General features: G+C 36.0%; 1 protein-coding gene across 7 annotated transcripts in view; it reads left to right on the forward strand.

The window, feature by feature from the left end:
• The window catches only part of LOC127949237 (type II inositol 3,4-bisphosphate 4-phosphatase), a 145,197-nt gene that overhangs the window by 75,170 nt on the left and 48,068 nt on the right, over positions 1 to 21,959 (forward strand). For 5 of the 7 annotated variants that reach the window (XM_052546271.1, XM_052546276.1, XM_052546273.1 and 2 more), the window contains 4 exons: positions 844 to 913; positions 4,580 to 4,727; positions 12,632 to 12,762; positions 21,321 to 21,424. In XM_052546271.1, the coding sequence (XP_052402231.1) occupies positions 844 to 913; positions 4,580 to 4,727; positions 12,632 to 12,762; positions 21,321 to 21,424 (453 nt within the window). Of the gene's footprint in view, positions 1 to 843; positions 914 to 4,579; positions 4,728 to 12,631; positions 12,763 to 21,320; positions 21,426 to 21,959 lie in introns of all 7 variants that reach the window. The other 2 variants (XM_052546272.1, XM_052546277.1) reach the window with 1 other exon arrangement.

Here is a 21,959-nt window from a genome sequence, read left to right on the forward strand (position 1 = left end):
GATAGATAGATAGATAGATAGATAGATAGATAGATAGATAGATAGATAGATAGATAGATAGATAGATAGATAGATAGATGGTTATATAGATAGATGGATGGATGGATGGATGGATGGATGGATAGATAGAATGACAAATGGATGGATGAATACAAATAGATGGATGGATGGATGGATGGATGGACAGAGAGATAAGTCGTTGTTTTTGCTCTCTACTGTGACAAGTGTGTTTCTGTTTATCGGCTCAGAGCCGTTGTGGTTGGATCTGATCTGAGGTCTTTGTTCTTCTTGAGGGAATGTGGGTCAGGTCTGAAGTATGTTTGAAGAGCATCTGCCACAGAACAAGATTCTTTATAAAACATGGCCTGATCACAACTCCTCTCTTGTTTTGGGTTTTTCCGCCCTTGAGCCGTGTGCCAAGAACTGACTGGAAGCTCTTACAGACCCATCCAAGGTCATGAGACCTAATGAGACGTGAAGACTCATCCGTCATCGCACTAAACCCTGATGCAGGCTATGCATTTCAAGTGATTGGGCCGTGAGGGCTGCGGCTGATGTTGATGGAGGGTCGTGTTTGTCTTGAGCTGCCGTGAGGCTCTCTTCTCTCCTGGATTGCTTACACTGGTGCTCAGGGATACTTGGAGAAGTCCTCTATTATCTGAGCAGCAGTGCAGGTGACAGCTTGTCACTGAGCGCTCGGCTCATGAGACGGAGAGAGAGAGAGTCACAGGACAGTGTTTTAAACTCGGCCGTATTTAGAGTAGTTGTCATTATGCTGATGTCTAATAATTTGGACAAATGAGCTTCACTTTCAAATGCACAAATGTTGTTTTCTTCCCACAGTGCACGCTGGTGTACGAGTCGTCACATGGAAGTGTTAATGACAAAGATAACGGACCAATAATGAATGCCGGTGAGTTTGTGTTTTTTACTCGTATGATGCAAAGTTTGCAGAAAGAGTTTGTGAAATGCGCCATCTTTGCTAATGGTTGTTTTAAATCAGTCACCTGACACATAAATGTCATGTGACACAATATTCACAGAAAACTAATAATGCTTGATTGGCTGATGACATCACAAAAATGTACATGATCCAAAATAATAAGGTTTCATAAAACACTTTTAAGAAGGAATTAGGCACTGGCAATACACTTAAAAAATTGTTTAAAACTGTTTAAAATTTCAAAAATATTTGTTATTATTTTAAAAGAAATTAAGTTTTTATTCAGCAAAGATGCATTAAACTGGTCAAAAACGATTTGAAAATTTATATTTCATTTATGAAAATACAGCTTTTCCTCACAACAATAAATTACTTTTTAAAATATATTACAATAGATCACAGTGCATTGAAATTGTAATAATATTTCAAATTTTGTACCGTGAATTTGATCAAATAAATGCAGTCTTGGAGAGCAAAATTTACTTTATTCAAAAACACAAACAATTCTTATGATTGAAATTTTTGAATGATAGTGTATAATATAATTTCCAGTTTATGGTATTAATGTATACATCATCAGAATACATGTTTTCCATTGCTGTCAGTGGTGAATACACTATTTGCATCCATCTTCCCTCACACTACCCAGCCACTAACACTAGTCCTCATGCTCTGCAGCCATGCAGAATTCACTGATATGTGTGATGTCATTTCCTGTATATTTGATTCTATATTTGAGCTCCTTCAAAGAGTTATATTTCATGTATGGACAACTTTGTCTCAGAGGTTTCTTTTCAATTCTTTAGAAGAAATACAAATGAAGCAGTTGTTGATCTAAAATCAAACTACAGAGCTATAAATGAAAGCGCATAGCAGCTCATATTATTCAGGCTCCGAAGAATCTTTTAAGAAATGTATGAGTTTATATGGAGTTCTTTGAATTTTTTTCACAGGCTTTTGTGCCTTGGCGAATTTGAGCAGTTTGTGATCTCTGCTGAAACTCTAGAGATGATGCATGATGTCTTTTCTCTGGAAAACAGGAGTCTTGAGCAAACATGCGCGCTGTTACTGTCTAGCAAGCATTTTATAATGCAACCTGGTTACAGCAGGGTATAAACCCCAGGAAGTGATGACATTTGAACTGCTTTCGCCTTATTAAATTAGACTTTAAAGTGTCACAACGATTTCTATTTTAAATAAATGCTGTTTTTTAAACTTTCTATTCACCAGTGATCACAAATCATTTTCTTCTGTGTTTATTCCTAGAAAATAACACATCAGATTTGTGTGAGTTTACGACATTATGAAAAGAATAGTAAATAAAACATCTCATTTGACCTCCTGTGGTGGACAAACAACATTTAAAGCAACTTATTGTTTTAAAATGAGCTTTGTTGACTCCATTTTTCAGGCCCAATTTCCTATTCTAGGGAAGTTCTCTTGGAATAAATGGTACTTAGGAATAAATATGTAATCAAAAATAGTGATGTTTTAATTTTGCATGTTTGTTAAGTGTATTTTCGGTCCAATTATGCGTTTGAGCAATTAAATAATCATTTAAGGAATCATTAAGTAGAGTCAGAAGCAGAATTGTTGAATTGGGTGTGTTTCCCACCCGTATTGTTGAGATTATGAAGTGGATTGGGCAGCGTTTGATTGCCGTCCCAGTGAACCGTGTGATTGCTGAGGATAAATAACAGCCAGCAGCGGTGTGAAGTGCAGCTCATTACCTTAATTACCCAAGGTAACGTAGCAGATTAAACAGTATTGGGGCAGTACGGTAGTTTTTAAGCCATTTCAGTTTAGTCTGTGTAAATTTGTTGTGCACACAGAGAAGAAGAGGATTGGGATGTTCTGGCACATTATTAGTGAGTGGATAGACCCTAAGTCTCCGGATGAGAAAAGTTCCCTGAGAAGCAAACTCTGTAGAAGGTCATTTCTTTATTTATGAGCTGCTGTGATGTGATGGATGGAGGGGAAGTGAGGAACGGCAGACGAATCTCTCTAGAAGTCCAGGGTGTTATCTTCGTATCAGATGTTTCGCTGTGTTTATTTGTTGTCGTATCTGTAACCGTATTGAATGTCATTGCGGCTGTTGTTTTAGTCACACCGCTGCTTGTCAAAATATGTTAGTCTCCGCTGCTTGGGTAAGAGTGACTAATGAAATCTGTCCTCATCACCCCGACCCCTGTGCTTCAACACGAACTCAACGCACAGTCATTTCCCTAAGAGCTTGAGCAGGCAGAGATGCTGCGATCCGATTGGCCGTTGGATTAGAGGGCAGACGTGAGGGCGGAGTCAGAGGTTAATCCTCTTCTGCGCTGGATGAGCTTCTCCTCCTCTGGAGGTCACGCGTCCATCTGTCTCTATCTTCACTCCACAACCTCAGCCAACCATCTGTCTGTACTTTCTGGACATATTAAGACATGTAACAATTGTGGTAGTCATGATTTATTTATTAATATTTTTTGCAGTGTGGTTCAAATTTCATAGAGCACTTGTGAAATTTGTTTTAATACAACATTTTAATTATAAATGAGCATGACGTCTTCTATTATTTTGGAGTGTCCTGTTTTTGCTTAAAGGGTTATAGTTAATGTCTGAAGATTTCCATTAAAGTGAATATTCTAAATGTTCATATATCACAAATACACAGTATTTAATATATATGTATACACACTCACATACAGTATATATTTTAGAAATATTTACATGCATATATATGTATATATTTATGTTCTTATATTTAATATATATTATATTATATTATATTAAATATATTTAATATATAAAAGAACATATTTTTCTTAAATATATACATGCATGTGTTTGGATTTACACATAATAAATATACACAGCACACACACATATAAACAAAAACTTTTATTTTGGATGTGATTGATCGCAATTAGTCGTTTGACAGCACTAATATATATATATATATATATATATATATAGACTGTTTGAGTGTGTGTGTGTGTGTACGTATGTATGAGTTGAACAATTTGTTAATTATATATGAAATATCATTTAAAAATTAGAATGTAATTTTTATTTATAATGTTGTTTTTAAATATTTCTCGTTAATTGTTGCATACAGGGGCAACACAACAAATCTAGCTACTTTTCACTATAAGTTCATTTTAATTTTTCTTAAAGAGTTACAGTATATATTTTTTCTCCCCCTGTGTATTTAATAAAAATCTCATGCTGCCACCACAAAGTCTGAAAATGGAAAAAATCTCCACTAACTCTGTAAAGAGGAAACGTAAACACTGGGGTGAGACCCGCAGATTTCCCCCCAGGTCCTGCTCCGTTGACTCGCCTGTATTGCCCAGCGGTGACCAGAAGCAAGATTTCATGCCTTAGAGGAAACTGCCACCTCACTTCTGATAAGAGCATGTTCACTGCCATCCAGAACCACTTTCCCTCCGTCTCTCTTCACAGGACTTAGCTAGCAGCTCTTAAAGCAGTTTAAATAGCGCTGTGGAAAGAACTGTAGAAGGAACTTTATAAATGCTAGCTTTGTGGAAGAAACAGACTGTCACTATTCAAGGTCCTTTTCCTAAATGATCACTTACTGTACAGTAGCTCTCTCTTCATGTCTCTCTCTCTTTCTCTCTCTCTCTCCATCAGTGTTTAAGAACGCGGTGTGTAAGGTGTACAGGTTTCAGACGGTGGACAGTAAATGGATGTTGGTTCGGGAGCAGATGGCGGAGTGTACGCTGTCCTTCAGCATCCCGAAGCAGCTCATTGCCCTCTACATTCAGGAGGACACCTGCAGGTAAGAGAGGGCAAACAGGACAGGAGGAAGCAGTGAAGCAGGCCAGATTGTTAAAGCGGCACAAAAAGTAATGAGTTGTGGGTGTGATATCAGAGTTAGTTTGCCTACTGTATAAACTTCTGCTCTGGATGTTTAGTGCAGTATCTGCTGTGAAGAGCCGCCTTCACTGTAAAGATGACAGCCGGTCAATACAGTGTTGTGCTGTTAAACTGTGAAATCAATATAATGAAAACTAGATTTTTATTTTATTTTTTGTTCATGTGGCAGATCCAAAGTAGCTTAGCTCAGTGAGAATCAAACCTGGCTCTAGTCATTAATGCATTTTAATAGTGACATTTTTTAGCATTTGCAACAAATGCATCTTGATTATTTTGGTAAATATCACATACTGTATCACATATGGCTCAGGTGGTAGAGCAGTGCGTTAGCAGTGCAAGGTTGTGGGTTCGATTCCCAGGGAGCACATGTTAGGTAAAAAATTTGATCCTGAATGCACTGTAAGTCACTTTGGATAAAAGCGTCTGCTAAATGCATAAGTTTAATTTACTTTAATATACACAGTAACTGAGCATCAAACCTTATATTGACTTCACATGGTATTTAATAACAATAATTGAAGTATGGTGACTGCATTGAGTGGTAAGATCCCTGGTGATTCCCGCTGCTAGAGAACAGGTTCGAGTGCTGGTTGAACGAAGCTGGAATCGTTTGCAAGAAGGAAAACACGGTTTGAGCGAGATACAGAGCGCTTGCGGAGCGAGAGATGGAAATGGCTGTTTTAGAGCTATACTTAGCCTGCACTAAATTATTCAAGGATGTTTAACACTTCAAAGGAGAGTGCCTGTCCTCTCTCTCTGAAACTCAACCACCTCTCCCTCTCTCCTGCTTTTCTTTTCTTTTACCTTTGCATTCTCTCTTCCCTCCGTCTCATTGTGAGAGAGCTGTAACCTGAGCGTTAGAAGAGAATGGAGCCGCGTGGAAGAGCGAGGTGTAGAAGAGAACAAGGGCGCGACGCGGGAAACCTTCAGTGGAAAGCTTTCTAAAGCACAGCAGTGCACAGTGCACCCCGACACAACACATAGATGTTTTTAAGGAAACCACGCTGCTCAGTTCCTGTGTGTTTCAGTCAGATGAAGGAGTGATCACACAGCTCAGTGAAAACCTGTGGAAGAAGAAAGTGGACATGTTTACAGATGCTGCAACAGGAGCTGTTTTGGGGTTTCTGATGGAGGGGTGTGACATGACCATTAACAGATCAGTGTGTAGACGCTCGAACACTTAGACGTTTCATCAGATTCAAATTATATTCCATCTCAAGACCGAAAGTTAGCAAACAGTATGCAGAATTCAAAATGTGTGTGTGTGTGTGTGTGTGTGTGTCTGTGTTGTTATGTTATGTAGCAGTAATCTACATTTTGGAAGGTGTTCAATTATTATTTATATGATATAAAAAAAATTGTGGAAAAAGCATATATTCTATATATTCCTATATACAGCTTTTGTATTTAATAATTATATGCAATATGTGCAATTTTATAATAATATAATACAATATTATAATATATTTAATACATTTAATGTGTGATTATATACATTTTTCATTTACATTTAAATCATATGTAAACATATATTGCATTTAATAATCATATACATAATGACCAGCATCACAAATATGTGTGAGTGTGTGTATTTTCATTTTCTATGTTTCTAATATTTGTATTATTGTTTTATTTAATTATTGAAAATTAAATATTATAAATGGATCTTTTATAGTTTTGTATTAATGTAACTATATATAATTTATTAAATGGTAAATAAATGAAAAAATATATAATAAATTAAAAGGTAGATAGTTATATAAAAAGTATATATATTATATTAATATTTTCAATAATATAATGTAATATTTTGATAATTTTATTTGAAAAAATTGTGGATATTTTATAGTGCTTTATGGCAAAATGTGAATAAATATTGCCGCTTTTTTTTTTAAGGATTGGACTTTTAGTGAAATATGTCTAATCAGAATATGTACAGTATATTTTGCACATGAAATAATAAATAAGTGAAATTAGTCTTTTTTTATTTACCAGAGAAATAGCTAGATGAAAACTTAGCAAACCAACAAGCTGAACAATCTCACAGCTTTAATTTGCTCTTTGTTTCCAGCTCTTGCTCTTTTCCCCAGGGTTTCTGTTTTTATGTACATGCACAACACTTCTCAGCATGCACCATGATCAGCAACAAGTATTAGCATAGACATGTTTTCATCTGTAACAAATCGCTGTTCGCCGGTCCAGGCCGTGTGTGTGTTTTTGGCCATTGAAGAATCTGAGATCATTAACTCGGCGAGACACACATTCCCAGACTGGAGCTCCCATAGATCAGACCCTGCTAAGCAATTATCATCATGTGTGCATTATTCAGCGAGGCTATTTGGCCTCAACACCTGCTCTCCTGCTACAGACAGGTAACTCAAGCAGCCATTTCTATCCCTAGACATCTCATTATCGGCCCGCGTTCATCTGTAAGGCCGTTTCAGCTGCATTTTTGCCTCTGGTTTAACCACAATTGCATGTGATTCAAAGAAAAAAGATGTCATGTCTCAACAAAGTAATGGAATGCAATGTGAGGCTGATGTTTTATCATTAGCGGTGTTTGCTAAGCATCACTGTTACTGTTGTGATTCTCATCCGCCCACAACACCGAGCGAGACTCACCGCTAGTGTTTGTTTGTTATGAAGCTTTCATTGGACTGACGTCAGCAGATATTCACAGTGTCGTTCAATACATGTATCCTTCAGAAGTCAACATGACATCCAAACTTCTTGTGTAATGCACATTCCTGCTGTTTTTAATTTTTTGTGATTCATCGGTGCAACTTATTTAAAAAAAAAAAAAAAAAAGTCATATGTCTTCATAGTTTTAAAAATCAAATACGATCTTCACCTCTGAATTGACTTTCCTTGTCAGTTGACATAGCTAGTCTTAATTTGTTTTCTATGCTATTAGCAGTTAGTTCATAGATGTGTATATTGAGGTCCTGACCTATGCTTGGTTTCCTCTCTAAGTGTCTGTTTAACCTGATATGACATTTAATATGGAAAGTGAAGTGGGTTTTAAATGCCATCATGTTGACTCTACAGAAGTCAGCCTTTGGAAACCAAGGGGTCAAGTTTAAAGCAATTATGTCCATTTAGCCCCCTGCTGGACTCTACTGGAACTAAACAATTTAATGATCAAAAGTGATCTTTCTCCATTCAAAAAGGGCAGCTGTTCAAAACTAGCAATGAAAGCAATGACTTTATTATAATAGATGTTTCGCCAATGTTTGATATTTATTCATGTATAAAATTAATACAATAAAATAAATACATCTTAATGCTTTGATTAAAAAAAAAAATATATATATATTTAATGATGTTTTGCCAGTCACCAGAATGTATTTAATTTATTTATCGTAAGGCTTTTCAGAGCAGAACATTAGCTCCCCACTCCGAGTCTGAAGTCTTAAAATCAACAGCATTATTAGCATAATAGCATTATTTCATTATATTATAATAGATGTTTTGCTAGTGTCAGATATTTACTAATTTATTTATTGTAAGACTTTTCAAAGCATGAAATTAAAAAGAATGACATTTCACACTATCTTTGAAAAATGTATGTATTTATTTAATTGATTATTTTAGGATCTTTTTTTAAACAAAGAATGACATTGGTAAATTTTCCCCTGTTTTTAAAGAAGTAATATTACTTTTTAATTACATTGTTTTTATTAATTGTTTTATTATTTTGCTTTTTTAAATTGCCTTATTTTTCCCTCCTTCTGCTGTCTTGGAGGAAATAAAATAGGAAATATTTAATTTTATTATATTATACAAGCGCTCAATATGTATGCATTTTTTATTATTTTGCATTATTTATTTATTTTTATTTTATTTTGTTGCACAACATTGCTTTTTTTCTCTCTGTCTGCTGTCCTTGTTGTCTCAGTTGAGGATCATGTGTGTTCCTGTGTTACCATCCTCCAGTCTGGCTTGTGATGATGTCATTTTCCCGCAGCTACGCAGTGATTAGTCACATGACTTTTACATTTTAAAAAATGCATGGTGCAGGTCGCGCACATCCAGAGGGGATGAGAAACTGTCATTGAGATGAATGCCAACACTAGCGGATAACTTTCACTCCCCATGCTTTATATACCAGTGTTGTTGTGATAACATTAGCTGAAGGGCTGAACTGAGACTCGTTGCTTCTTCACAATCATGACACTGCAAGCCCATAAACACCAGTTTTGGCAGTAAAGTTGTATTTTGGATGGAAAGAGTGAGCATTATGGACATTACTGTCACATTATTTGCCATGTAACTCTCCAAATCATGTTTTGCGATGTATTTGTGTTGATTAACTCGGAGGTCATTGCATTTTGTGGTTTCTTCATCAGTGTATAACTGCACTCAAAGGTACTTTAGCTGTTGTTAATTACTATTCCCGTCACATTTCTGGAATTGACGGCAGTCACAAAGCCTCCGGTGATTTAAAGCGTACGGCGGCTGTAACGCAGCATGAAATGAAGGCTTCAGAGTGGCCCGCTGTACCGACATCTAGACATAATTCCAGCGCTCTCGTCTCTCGTCTGCCAAACAATTGTGTTTTTAACTCCAGCAGCACTCCTCGATCTATTGTTTCAGCTCTGCTCTTTATCACCGAGCCTTTCTTCCACCCAAACCCCAATAAAATTGAAACAGAAGTTTCCTCCGCTTCCTCTCCGCATGCGTTTCTTCCACTACAAATCTCTTTTTTATTATCGCCGCCGCTCCACCCAAAGCACTTTCTGATAAAGCCACATTACAATTCAAGTCGGAGCTTTTGAACAAAACAAGATGGGAGATACGATGCTTTTTTAAGTGGCTCGGCAACTTCAGCACAAGATCTTCTCAGAGTTTTAACAGCTCTGCTTCGACATGAAGTAATCATTTCTTTTGTCCGGTTTTCCTTAGATAACCATTGTTTGACAATGAGAAGGAGACCGGAGTAGATCAATCTGAAGGCCTCTGTGTTTTTTGAAAGAGACTGACTGGTGGCAGAAATCTGCTGTAATTTGGTCTTTGAGCACATCTCTTAATTCACATGCACTTCAGACATTACTTCTTTTACATCTTAAAAAATGAAAATTGAAATAGAATTTTTTTCCCTTCTCTGCAACATGCAATGAAAGTCAGTGGGGTCTAGTCTTGTTTGGAGCCAGTTAATCAGTTCTTAAATCACATTGTTGCTTAATTTAATTAAGATTAGAAATTAGGTTTGTAATACTGTAGTCGCGGTTAGGATGTGCTTGGGTTGACAAAAGTGTCCATTTAAGCTAAAGAAATAGGAAATAAGCTAAATCCACTATTCAAACATGGTAGGTTGGTAAGATTTGAAAACATTTTTAGAAAGAAGTCTCTTGTTTGCTCAAAATATACAGCAAAAACAGAAAAACTGTGAAATATTTTTACAATTTAAAATAACTGTTTTCTGTTTGAATATATGTTAAAATGTAATTTATTCCTGTGATGCGCAGCTGAATTTTCAGCATCATTACTCCAGTCTTCAGTGTCACATGATCATCCAGAAATCATGCTGATTCGCTGCTCATGAAACATCTCTGATTAGTGCAATTGAAATGGAAATATTTTGTAATATTATAAAGTTTTTAGGAATTTAATTCATCCTCCCTGATTTCTTTTTATGAATCTTGCTAAATGTATTTGTGCACTTACTGCAGATGTTCATGTATTAAAAAATAACATTAATAATTTTCAGTTTTGTCATAAACGACACACTTTGGCTTTAAAATGTAGAGAATAAGAATTATTAAGAAAACCCCCACTGATCTCACCTTTCAATAGAAACAATAATTGCTCTTTTCTGCTCATTTCTTTCATTTCTGCAGCTCTTTCCACCTTTGGCTCCTTTTGAAGATGCTAATCACATTTCTGAAGTTATTATTAAAGCATCACAGTGACTTTGAATTTACATGAAAATTATTAATTGTTCCCTTTGGAAATACCCTCCACAATTAAAGATTCCTGAGACCTTTTATTAATGAGACTTGACTCTGTCAGTCTGCATGGAGAGATAACGTATTTAAATCTACTGTAGTGTTACGCAGCAAATCACTGCAGACCTCGCATGACAACATAAAGACACAACACACAGTAAGTCAAGCAACAGAGCCTCTCAGCGTGACACGTAAAGAGAAAGTCTATGCGTGAATGCTGTTGAATGAGACTGAATGAGTGAATTTCACCTGTTGAATTGCTCCAGGGGACAGAAATAGCCTTTGATCCTTTTTCTAAGGCCCAATGGAAGCAAAATTGGAGTTTTGTGGCTTTGAATCCCTGCATATAAAGATTTAAAGGGGCCATGTGATGAGAAATTCACTGGTTTCTTGGTTTAAGAAAACGTACTGTGACATTCAGAACTTAAAACTCAAAACATGTATTGAAAATAGGCAGCAAAAAAGGGCTTGTTTTGCACTTCTACAACTTTTTGATGTTAGAAATGTTAGTCAAATTTAATCGAAGCTTATTTTTAACAATAAAAATACTGATCAGTTCAGTCTGATCTTAAGAGTTCATCAGGTTTTGATCAAATCTGCTCCAGTGCTGTTTTCTTTACAACAAATATGAGCATTTTGAATGCAGAGTAGAAATCTGCTAGTGCTCTCAGACTTTTGGATGTTAAACAGGAACAGTAACAAAAACTAAAGGGCAAAATTTAAAATAACTTTAAAAACTTGAATTTTGAAGTGTTGCTATACATGTTTTAGCACATTGCTGTTTTTTTAACAAGTTCCTAGTATACTTCCAACATTTTTACATGTCCTTACTTAGCATGTATTGCAATGTATTAGCAAGTTGTTAACATGTTACAAGCATTTTTTTTACAGTATTAACATGTTTCTAACATGTTTTAACACACTGCTAACATGTTACACCATGTGGCTAGCGTGTTTCTAGCATATTTTAACATCGTTAGCATGTTTCAAACATATTTTCACACAATGCTTATGTTTTACCATGTGGCTATATATTTCTAACATTTTAATATTGTTAGCATGTTTCTAACATGTTTTAACACATTGCTAACATGTTTTCCAATGTGGCTAGCATGTTTCTAGCATATTTTGGCAAATTGTTACCATGTTGTTAACATTTTTACACATTACTGGCATTTTCTAGCATACTTTAGCACATTGCTAACATGTTTTTTCCATGTGGTTAACATGTTTCTAGCATGTTTTAACAGACTGTTACAATAAAGCACATTAGTAGTATTTCTATAGCATATTTTAACACATTGTTAACATGTTTTTTTGTTAGTTTTAGCATGTTTTAACAATACTAATATGTTGTTTTACATGTTGTTAGCTCATTTCTAGCATGGCTTAGCAAGCATGATCCTAGTATGTTTTTGAATGATATTGCTTATGTTTAGGGTTAACACTGCTAACATTTATAGAACATGTTTAATTATGTTTTAGCATGACTGATGTTAAAACATGCTCTACTTTCTAAATGTTGAGAGTATTTTAACATTTCCCCTGCATGTTTTCACATATTCCTAATGTGTTTTAGCCTATTGCTAGCGTGTTTAAGATTTGGTTAACATGTTTTATTATGTTGATAGCATGTTCTTAGCACATTTTAAGATGTTGTTAGGCTTATTTAGTGTTAGTTAGCTTATTTAGTTTTGCTAGTTATATGGCAGCTTAAATACTCTATATCAGTTATCATATGAAAGTTTTCACCCCCTCAGTGAAAGACTATATGAATTTGGGCCTATTCCGAAGCCTGATATTTGGGAATTCTGTAAGTCAAGCCGACATGATGATCGATTTATGTTGTTTCCTACAGGATACAGGAGCTGAAAGATCTGGGAGAGCTCTCACCACACTGGGACAACCTACGGAAGGATGTAATCTCTCGCTACGACCAGATCATCAAAGAATACCAGGACACTCTGGCGGAGCTGGAGAAACATACTGGTAAAGACTTCAGATGCAATGAAGCATGATCTGTTTTACACACACAAATGTATGTAATATGCAGCATTTCTCATTTTGCATGCATGGGATTTTATACAATGCAAACACTTTACACAATTTGCATGCAACATCACGCACAACTGATCAGCAGTGCAGGTTGTAAAAGCATGATTTTTTTTGTGTCCAGCAATTTCTTAGTTCATCAAATTTTCATACGCAGCTCACAGTTAGCTGTCACATTCAATGCAACGTTAAACTCGCATGGTTGCACATTATAGAGGAACAGACAGACAGAAAGTGTTCGCTTTTAAAGCTGTCTTCTATTGCATTAGCCTGTATAAAGCTTGTTCACAGTAAACACATATTTGTTGCTTTCAATAATAGCAAGACGTACTTTAGTGTTGCGACTGCATGCTTTGCCAGATTTTTGTGTGCTGAAGCAAAGCAGCCAACTAAACTTGAATTGACTGAAAAATTGATAAAAGAGTGATTTTATGCTGCTGTTCAGAAGCACAAGTCAAAATGACAAATAAGACGTTGCCGCAGTGCATTTAGCAAAAGCGATGGCCATGTTAGCATTATATGTCTCTACCAGTTGACACATTGCTACTGTCATGTGGTATATGCCACCGTCTCGCCCCAGCTTTATTATGATCCATATTGTTGGAGGAAAAATAAAACGGAGCACAGAAAGCCTGTATTTGTCAGCCGTGTCGCGCCTCACAACAAGCAAAAATAGTCATTGATGATCTTAGCCTTCCAATCAGAATGAAAAATCTGATCTGCCTGATCGATCGACTTGTATACAGAGATGAAATTGTGCAGGCGTGTGTTTTGCCAGCTGAGTGGTGTTGACGTGTCCGTCCCTGAAGGAGGAGAGGAGAGACGGCGAGATCTCAGGTTGTTCTGCCTCTCGACCGCCCATGAGTGGCCAGCTGCTGCATCAGCCTCTAATCTTGTTTGCCTTGTTCATTCCTCTCAGGCGCTCCCATCTCCCCTTTTCCCCTTGATACCAGGGACTGGATATTTTTTTGTAATCTGACTTGTTGTTCAGAAAAACTACTTGAAATGAGTTCCAGCGTAAAATGAGTTTTCACTTTAGGAATTGTGTTGTTTAACGGATCTTAAAGGGGAAGTGTGTCATTTTTGCTCTAACAATGTTACATTTGTTTCTATCCCAGCAGAGATTCAAACTAGTAAGTTATTTGTATTTTTTATTTTTTTTATAATCATCAACTAACGTTCACAGAACACTGCAGGAACGTTGTTTTTATGACAGCCTAATAAAAACTAATAGTAATGCACAACATTCTTTAATGGTTATTTTCTGGTTACTTTTTAATTACCCTAAAATAACTTAATTCTGTCTGTAAATACTCAGGCTGAATTTATCATACAAAAAAACTAAAATCTTAATGGTGCATTCAAGTCCTCCTGGGAGGTTCGTAAATGTGTGAGTAGAGAAGTTGTGAGCGAGATTTACAAAATACAAAATTTTTTAATTCTATTTCTTTAAAAATTAAAAAAAATAAAGGATGTGCATCAGGTTTGTTATTGTCTTAAGGTGCTCTTGTATTTGTGAAATTTCACAGATAAAAAGGTCTGTTGTCTTTTGTCAATAATATAACTATGTAGAAAGTGCTGTTCGCACGGAAAACCCTTGCAAACCAAGCAGCTTTCTGTCTGTCGACATTTATTTTCCAAAAAAATTCAGAAGCTGCATAATTGCGTCCACCATGTTTTGTTTTTTTTGTATCAAATTTGAAACTCAGAATGCCCCATGAAATCACTAAGTGGACGGTGATGTGTCACTTGCCCCTTGTCCAAATACCCACACTTGTGGTGTTTGCACTTGACCACTTGACTACTTTTAGTACATGGCGTATTTGCATTTTAAAATCAACTGCTAAATGTCTGTTCAGTGGTCTCTATAACATGATACAAATTAATTTGTAGTGCTTCTAATAAAGTGTTGAAAAGCAGTTGCAAATGTTGTACAAAATAAATATCGCCGCTACGCATCTCTGCACCAATAAAATGTGCAACACTTGGTTTTTCTACCAAATTATATGTAATAATACCTAATTATTATATTAGTATTTAACTTATATTGGAATGGTTGCCATGACCTCTCACAAGATCTCAGCAAAGTTTTCAAGATTTATTTTAAAACGTGATGCATGATGGGATACACTGAGCCTCGAACAGTAAAACTTCACTTTGGGTATCAGAGCATTTAGAGAGTGTTTTGCCATGCTGTCAGTACAGCTATCATGCTAAAACCTCAGCATCCCCTTATTCATCCTCCTCCAAAGCGCCGCAGCTAAAATATTAAAGCTTAAACAATGAGACCTGTAAAATATGCTGGAAAAATGCTCGATAGTATTAATGGAGTAGGCGATTGCTGGGCCGTCGTGTCTGTGTTTGTACTTCTGTCCTCTGGGGTGTTGTCATAATCCACTCACTGCAGTGCCACTGCAGACGATTAATTATTGATATCTAATGTTATCACAAGGTTGGCAACTTGTGGCTGGAGAGAGTGTTTGGTTTCAGCCGGCGTGCTCCCGTCGCCCTCTTCACCTCAGGGCAGGTACTGCAGTCGTTCGGCTCTGGTCTCAAAAAAACAAGCTCTGTGGTGTTTTTTCCCCCTTTCGTTTAATTCATTTTTAATTAGACAAGGCTGACTAGGGGTACTTCAGAGTGTGTTAACTAATGAATTAATCATTTTGTGTTAGCATTGTTTGCAGCCGGTGGAATTAGCGACACTGGGAGCTAATCCTGTTGTTTGTCAGTCCTCCAGCGGGATTGTGCGGCCCGGGTGGAGAAAGCCACAGTCTCGCCCGTTACAGACAGCAGAGTAAGACAAATCCAAGCAAAGACGCCACTGAGTCACCAAATCAGTCGAGGGTAATTAAAATAAGTGAGGAAGCTTCCTGGACTTTACTTTGAAGGAGTTTTTCTTTTCTCCAGCATTTACTCCCCCTCCTCTTACCGCAAATGTACATTTAGTTTTGTTTTGTTTTTCCTGTGGCTATACAAAAAAAAGACATTTTTGAACTTTTAAATATCATTTTATATATATATATATATATATATATATATATATGTATATATATGTATATATATAAACACAAAGTTTTGTTTTTTAAGATATATCTATTTATAAATCCTGTGAAACTGCAGACTGGAGTAATGATGCTGAAAATACAGCTTTGATCACAGAAATAAATTACACTTTTCTATTTATTCACATAGAAAACAGTCATTTTAAATTGTAATAATATTTAACAGTTTTTAAGATCAAAGTAATGTTTCCTTGGTGAGCAGAAGAGATTATGATCCTCAAACGTTTGACCACACTGATGAAGCGGGACAGCAGGGTGCAGGGTAATGAATAAAACCTTGTTCTAAAACAAATAAAACTACATTTATGCAACTTAAATGTACTTAGCTACCTCCCAACCTCCCAACTTTCTCTTGTTTATCAAAATCTGCTTTTTTAACTTCGACTTTAACAGCAAAGTAACTCAAAAGTGTTTTGTAACAACCTCAGGGCAAAAAAATTCCCAGAAATGACATTTTTAGCAGCACCGTTTGCTCTTTGTTGGCTTTAAGTGACTCATGTAAGCATAAAAACAGTTTATTAAGCCTCAGACGCTGATTTGTTCCCCAGAACCGCTGCAAAGCCTCAGACGGTCTGCTGTGTACACCACAAGCTGCTCCTGGGACTCTGGTGCCTGTGTGACGGGGGGAAAACCCTGTAAACGCTTGGCCCAAGAGACCTGCAGCCAAGCTGAAGCAGTTAGCGCTGATCCTCATGCTAATCGTGCTTTCAAGGCTCTAAGGTGGGCATGGGACTTTTTCCTCAGTGTCTCTGAGAAGAGCATGTAATGTAAGCCAGGAAACATGTCTGATGCTCCTGCTCAAGTACACTCATCTCTGACTGGAGACGTGATCGCATTGAACTCAAATCATTATGCGCTTCTGTAGCCGAGAAGGAGATCTTATGAGGGAAAGACAGAAATAATGAGACTGCTGGCTGTCTTACAGAAAAAAGACTAAGTGCTCTTGTGTTTGCGTAGCTGACAAACGGACATAAACCTTTTTTCATGGTAGTTTGCAGATGCATTTCTTTCCCTCTACTTTCAATCTCTTTTCGCCTGGACTGGTTCTTTACTCTTGCAGTATGACAGATTATATTTTTTACATTTTTTCATCTCTTAGCGCAGGATATTTCTAGGTATTCAGCTGTTATTCAGCAGACTCCCATATGCTGCATCCACACAAATCAATAAAGTGTTTCCTTATTATGTTTATTAATGCTATTTTTATAATGTGGAGGTGATGCACTGAATAAATTAGCATGGAAATAAATAATATAGCAAAGTTTAGTTAGTGGAAGGTATAACTTGTACATCTTACAAGTTTGACGAGCACTGTGTCTTAATTTCTCTATTTTACTGTATGCAAACTTTGTCTAGGCTTGCTTGCCTTTGACCTTTGATAAATAAATAAATAATAAAACATTAAACAGTGCAATTAATTCACAAGGAGCAACTTTCTTGCTACATTTACTATTTTTAATCATCATCTTATTTTATATTTATTTATAATTTTCAATTTGATTCCAAGGTAGTGTCCGATGTGACATTTTTTTTATATATCAGAGCAGTACCTATCTGAATTTGAATGATGGAGATTGCATTAAAAATGTATTCAATTTTACACTAAATAAATTTATATAAAAAATTCTAATTCGATTCTTGATATTGTTAAGATATGTCAAGCAATTATTTTATTTTTATTATTTATTTTTTCAGAGCAGAGATTATTTTAATTAGAGTGAGTGCATTAAACTAATCTTACTATATAAAGCATAGTAATTTGTGTTAATGCTGTTTTTTTGTGGTTTTGTTTTCTTCTTATGGATGTTTTTCTTTGCCCATGAGTGTGAGTGATTTCTAGCCACCCGACATGATGCTGTGGAGGTGCAGTAAATTTATGCCTTGTTAAATATTTCAGCATGTATATTTTCAGCTTAACAAGGGTCAAACATACAGCGATGATCAAATGTTTGGGCAAAGGTCATGTCTCAGTGTGGATGCTGCTCTTTATTTCTTCTCTTTCCCTTCCTCGGTATGTCTGGTTGTAAATACGAGGGCGTTTCGTAGAGGCATTGGCAGGGCTGATCTATACAGTTTTGTTCAAAATAATAGCAGTACAATGTGACTAACCAGAATAATCAAGGTTTTTAGTATATTTTTTATTGCTACGTGGCAAACAAGTTACCAGTAGGTTCAGTAGATTGTCAGAAAACAAACAAGACCCAGCATTCATGATATGCACGCTCTTAAGGCTGTGCAATTGGGCAATTAGTTGAAAGGGGTGTGTTCAAAAAAATAGCAGTGTCTACCTTTGACTGTACAAACTCAAAACTATTTTGTACAAACATTTTTTTTCTCTGGGATTTAGCAATCCTGTGAATCACTAAACTAATATTTAGTTGTATGACCACAGTTTTTTAAAACTGCTTGACATCTGTGTGGCATGGAGTCAACCAACTTGTGGCACCTCTCAGCTGTTATTCCACTCCATGATTCTTTAACAACATTCCACAATTCATTCACATTTCTTGGTTTTGCTTCAGAAACAGCATTTTTGATATCACCCCACAAGTTCTCAATTGGATTAAGGTCTGGAGATTGGGCTGGCCACTCCATAACATTAATTTTGTTGGTTTGGAACCAAGACTTTGCCCGTTTACTAGTGTGTTTTGGGTCATTGTCTTGTTGAAACAACCATTTCAAGGGCATGTCCTCTTCAGCATAGGGCAACATGACCTCTTCAAGTATTTTAACATATGCAAACTGATCCATGATCCCTGGTATGCGATAAATAGGCCCAACACCATAGTAGGAGAAACATGCCCATATCATGATGCTTGCACCTCCATGCTTCACTGTCTTCACTGTGTACTGTGGCTTGAATTCAGAGTTTGGGGGTCGTCTCACAAACTGCCTGTGGCCCTTGGACCCAAAAAGAACAATTTTACTCTCATCAGTCCACAAAATGTTCCTCCATTTCTCTTTAGGCCAGTTGATGTGTTCTTTGGCAAATTGTAACCTCTTCTGCACATGCCTTTTTTTTAACAGAGGGACTTTGCGGGGGATTCTTGAAAATAGATTAGCTTCACACAGACGTCTTCTAACTGTCACAGTACTTACAGGTAACTCCAGACTGTCTTTGATCATCCTGGAGGTGATCATTGGCTGAGCCTTTGCCATTCTGGTTATTCTTCTATCCATTTTGATGGTTGTCTTCCGTTTTCTTCCACGTCTCTCTGGTTTTGCTCTCCATTTTAAGGCATTGGAGATCATTTTAGCTGAACAGCCTATCATTTTTTGCACCTCTTTATAGGTTTTCCCCTCTCTAATCAACTTTTTAATCAAAGTACGCTGTTCTTCTGAACAATGTCTTGAACGACCCATTTTCCTCAGCTTTCAAATGCATGTTCAACAAGTGTTGGCTTCATCCTTAAATAGGGGCCACCTGATTCACACCTGTTTCTTCACAAAATTGATGACCTCAGTGATTGAATGCCACACTGCTATTTTTTTCAACACACCCCTTTCAACTAATTCAACTAATTGCCCAATTGCACAGCCTTAAGAGCGTGCATATCATGAATGCTGGGTCTCATTTGTTTTCTGAGAATCTACTGAACCTACTGGTAACTTGTTTGCCACGTAGCAATAAAAAAATATACGAAAAACCTTGATTATTCTGGTTAGTCACATTGTACTGCTATTATTTTGAACAATACTGTATGTGAGTGATATTGAGCTGTGAAATCAACAGCACTGCTGTATTGTGATCTTCACATGTGTTTAAAACACAGAGCCTTTCATTATCACGGCTCTTCGCTCTCTCTAAAGAGTCTGTTTGTGTGTTTGGTGTCGATTTAAAGTGTGCTCACACACTATATGAGTGAAATCCTTGTCATATTTCATGGGGGAAAAGATATCTTTCATCATGATATGGATACTTATTGAAAGAAGCCTATTTTATGATGACCACATTTATGTTTCCATCGTGACATTATTTTGCTGTGTTATAGTAATGCAAACCACCATTGAGAATAATAATATAAATCTTGTGGGTGAAATATACTTGATTATGTTTGGGATCAAAAAATTATCAAAACGAAGCCTATTAAGACCATACATTTTTGCATAGTGGCATTATTTCCATTTTCCGCCCCCCTAAAATATATTTGTTTAAAATAATTGTAATTTAAAAAAATGCATGCAAAGTATTAATGCATAGTACTGTTGTTGCACTTACAGTACAGTATAGACATTTTAGTATTTTTTGTAATATGGGAAATTTTAATAAAAGTAATAAATGACCATTGAGAATAATAATATAATATACATTTTTACATTTATTTATTTATTTGTTAGTGACTGAGAAAGACCATTGAGAATAATAATATTATATACATTTTTACATTTATTTATTTATTTGTTAGTGACTGAGAAAGACCATTGAGAATAATAATATAATATACATTTTTACATTTATTTATTTATCTGTTGGTTACTGAGAAAGACCATTGAGAATAATAATGTAATAATGCTACATTTCACTTTTATTTATTTATTGTCCATGCATGGGAATGACCATTAAAATAATAATAATGGAATAATATTAATTTTGAGGGAATTATATTTAATTATCATTAAAAAAGAAAAAGAAATATTTGTTTTTGTAGCTTTATTTCATTTGATGAACCCAATGTTTTTTGGCGTATCATTTATTTATTTAATGTTAATCTTTTTCTGCTCACAACACAATTGGTCAGATAATTTAAGTTCTTACTAGCGCTGATAACATTTCAAAGAGTCTTTGTTGGCTATATTTGCATATATTACGCTGAAGCGATCAAAAGCGCGCCGTGTGTCGCTGGGCGATATTTGCTTCACCGTAGGAGCTTACAGTATCCGTTTCTGAACATTTTAATTGGGCTGTTTTTGTACGAAGCAGGTGGTGCTTAATTTGAGCAAAACCCTGTGCTTAGTGGATTTCAGACGAACTGAGCTGGTATTTGGGAGAGTGATATTTGTAATCAGATTGCGGTGTTTTGAAGCGGATGTCACTACAGCTCCAGTCACTCAAGGTCATCCACGATTTCTTTTAGCCTTTATTAGGCCTTTACCTTCACACGTTTTAATCAAAGACCTTGCATGCAGGCTTGATGTTTAATTGCCTTCTTTTTATTCATTTAATCAGACCGACCTGGTATTCATTTGATCAAGTCGTGGCTTTGTACTTGAATGCATTCAAACACGGCGCTATAATGCATCGCTAGCGACACATAGGAGTCAGAATAACAGTGAAGGGGTGTATTTGCATGCTGCTGTAACTCAATAGAAGCAGATGGCAGAGTCCCCGCCGTTTGTTTGCGCTCCTCTGTCTGTTTGTGTGTTTGTTTTGTTCTTGAACGAGGGCTAAAGCAGATTATATATAAACGCTTGGCTTTTGGTGATCTTTCCCAGGCCCGTCGTTCAAGCCCAGCTGCAGCAAAGCCCAGAAATATCTGGAGTTCGTTCCCATCAACCTGCACACACAGAGAATGAGGGTGACGTGTCCAAGGAAAACAGGTGCGTCTCATGCCTCCTTACTCCCTCTGTTTGTGTTCTCCAGCTGGATTAGAGTCCAATACTATAGCGTACGCAAGACATTCTGTGCAACTTGCATATAAATGAATAATAAATAAAACAACGTGCCTTATTACATAATAAATATTTTAAAGAGGAACATGCTACTTTTGTCGTGCAAATTTGGTTCAGAGTCATCTAATGAACTTAATTATTAATACATTTATTTTATATTAATATATAAGTATTAATGTAAGTTATTATTATTATTTTTTTCAAAATCTCTATGTATTTATGTGTATAAAATATGATTCTTTTTTTAATCTATTTATTTATGGAATGTAAAATCAAGCTGATAAATTCAGGTACAGTATGCTACTATGCAAAGAAGAAATATGATATTAATTGATATTGATATTAATTGATATTAATTCAAGTATTTACATAGTAGTATTTGTTCTACTTTAATAAAAAAGGTATTTTAATGAAACTTAGCAAAAAAAAACTAACTTAATTTATTTGTATTTTTGTAACAGG

The sequence above is a fragment of the Carassius gibelio genome, chromosome B1 (assembly GCF_023724105.1).
Source record: "Carassius gibelio isolate Cgi1373 ecotype wild population from Czech Republic chromosome B1, carGib1.2-hapl.c, whole genome shotgun sequence".
NCBI classification, from domain to species: Eukaryota; Metazoa; Chordata; class Actinopteri; order Cypriniformes; family Cyprinidae; genus Carassius; species Carassius gibelio.